The sequence below is a fragment of the Amorphotheca resinae genome (assembly GCF_003019875.1).
Source record: "Amorphotheca resinae ATCC 22711 unplaced genomic scaffold M430scaffold_13, whole genome shotgun sequence".
Lineage (NCBI taxonomy): Eukaryota > Fungi > Ascomycota > Leotiomycetes > Helotiales > Amorphothecaceae > Amorphotheca > Amorphotheca resinae.
This window is the reverse complement of record NW_020194483.1, coordinates 269,369-271,747: the sequence shown is the minus strand read 5'-3', so window position 1 is coordinate 271,747 and position 2,379 is coordinate 269,369. Positions and strand designations below refer to the sequence as shown.

The window sequence follows — 2,379 nt, the reverse complement described above, 5'->3', positions numbered from 1 at the left end:
AGGCTGTTAGGTACATATAACGTAGCTAAGACTTAGTTTAACCTTATTACTAAGACTAGTAACTATAGATACCTTATCTTATAAGAGTCTACTAGGTTAGTAGTAGGCCTTAAAACAGTATATAACGTACTATTAGAATTAATAACTAACTTAATCTAGAATACCTAATAAAAAGATACTTTTGTTTAAAGGAAAGGATAAGAGTTAATACTAATACATAAGGTACATACTAGTACTATAAAGAGGCGACAAGGCCTTAGTAATAGTAAGACTACCTTAAGGAGGCGACAAGGCCTTAGTAGTAGTAAGACTACTATAAAGAGCTTATAAAGCCCTAGTAATAAGATAGAAGAAGAGTAATAGAGTCTAGACGCCTAAATTTAAGGTAATGTTATAAGAGATAACGTAAGTAAGGAACTTAAAGACAAGAAAGATAATTACTTAAGGTAGTACGTCGACTTAACAGGTCTACTTTAGTATAATAACTAGGTCTATATCCTAGAAAGTAAAGCCTTAAAGAGTAAGATCCTTATAATTAACTATAACGACCTAATAATAAAGTACTTTAGTACTACTAAGATACTAGAGCTTTTCTAGTATAAATACTTTTAGTAAGGTATACGTTATAATGTTAAGGAATAAGTTAAGACTTATATAGTCTACTAGAGGACTAAACCTAAGAGGTACTAGCTATATAGTAGGTTAGTACTACTAGAACAGCTAATAAGGCCTTAGGCGTAGATTTTAATAGATTTTATTATAAGCCTATCCTTAAGTAAGTTTAATAAAAAGGTGTTTAACTTATGTCTTATAGTTGTTAACAAGTATATAAAGGTAGCGTACTACATCTTATACTATAAGATAATTACAGCCTTATAACTAGTAGAACTCTTTATATACTATATAGTTAAGGATTTTAGGACTTTAGAAAGGATTGTATTAGATAAGGGCCCTTAGTTTATAAGTAAGTTTTAGGCCTCCTTATATTTTTACTTAAAGGTAAGGCGCTAGCTTAGTACTACTTTTTACTTATAAAGTAATAGTTAGACTAAGGTATAGAACTAGATAATTAAATACTACCTCCGGGTTTATACAACGTATAAGTAAGACGACTAGGTATTAAAACTCGCCCTAGCTAAATTTATATATAATAATAGTATATACTCTTTAATAAGAGTACCTTTGTTCTATATACTATATAGGTTTTTACTAGAGATCTAGGTTAATATTAAGGACAACATTATAGAAAGAGAGGTAGTAGTAGTATATAAGAGGGCAAAACAGATTAAGAAAGAAAGGATAGTACTAGATAAACACTAGTATAACGCTATTAAAGCGTAAAAGAGGTTTTATAATAAGAAATATAAACTTATATCCTTTTAAGTAAGTAATAAGGTAATACTCTTAACTAAATACCTTTAAGTTACTAGGCCTAATAAGAAGCTATTAGATCGTTACCTTAGCCCTTTTAAAGTTACTTATATTACGTTAAATAGGTTAGCCTATAAGCTTAAGTTACTTCTAGTATTTAAAATCTACCTTATGTTCTATATATTCTTACTAGAGCTATACTACTATAAAGCCGGTATAATACTAGAGCTACTTAGCCTAGACGTTATAAAAGGGTAAAAGGAGTTTAAGGTAGAATTAATTCTAGTATATAAAGAACAAGTTATAAGAAGGTAATACTTAGTAAGATAAAAGAGGTATACCCTTATAAACGATACGTAAGAGCTAGTAAAAAACCTTAGAAACGTTACTAACGCGGTCTAAGAGTATAAGAAAGTAGTGTTAATTAAGGACTAAGGTAGTACTACAAAAAGAAAACACTAGAGAAGGCGTAGGTTATAGTAAGTAGTTAAGTTAGAAATAGTTATTAATTTAGAAAAAGAAAAAAAGAAAAAAGTAAAAACAAGTCCTAGTTATATACTAGTAACATATACGCGTAACCTAAGCCTTACGACTATATAGCCTAAGACTACTAGACTAGACTAGACTACTACTTATTATTACTATTGTTATCTTTATTATCCTTTATATTATTATTGTTATTATTATTATTATCTAATTAAAAAAAAACTTTTGTAACAGTTGTCTACGCCTCTTACTACCCTAAAAACTTAAAAACAAACGATAGAATCAAAATTAGTACCTTTAGATACCCTCTAGAGTACTAGTAGACTATAGGCAAGCCTATAGTAACGGATAGTAAGTGTACTAGACTTAAACAGAGCTAATACTACCTACTTACAGGTAGGAGCTAGTACTCTTATACCCTAACTAAGAGCTATAGTAAGGAGCTAGAGAGTAGTAAAAGTAGTAAGGACAATAAGATAAAGAAAATTATATAAAGAATTAAAGCCTGTATAATACTAGGTA

The 2,379-nt window shown here is 29.2% G+C and overlaps 1 protein-coding gene across 1 annotated transcript; it reads left to right on the top strand.

The window, feature by feature from the left end:
* Window positions 1-1,425: 1,425 nt before the first annotated feature.
* M430DRAFT_109687 (hypothetical protein) lies at window positions 1,426-1,629 on the top strand (the record flags this gene model as incomplete). Its single annotated transcript, XM_024861299.1, has 1 exon — window positions 1,426-1,629. A coding segment is annotated over one exon (204 nt), but the record flags the coding sequence as incomplete, so codon positions are not given.
* Between the last annotated feature and the right edge of the window lie 750 nt (window positions 1,630-2,379).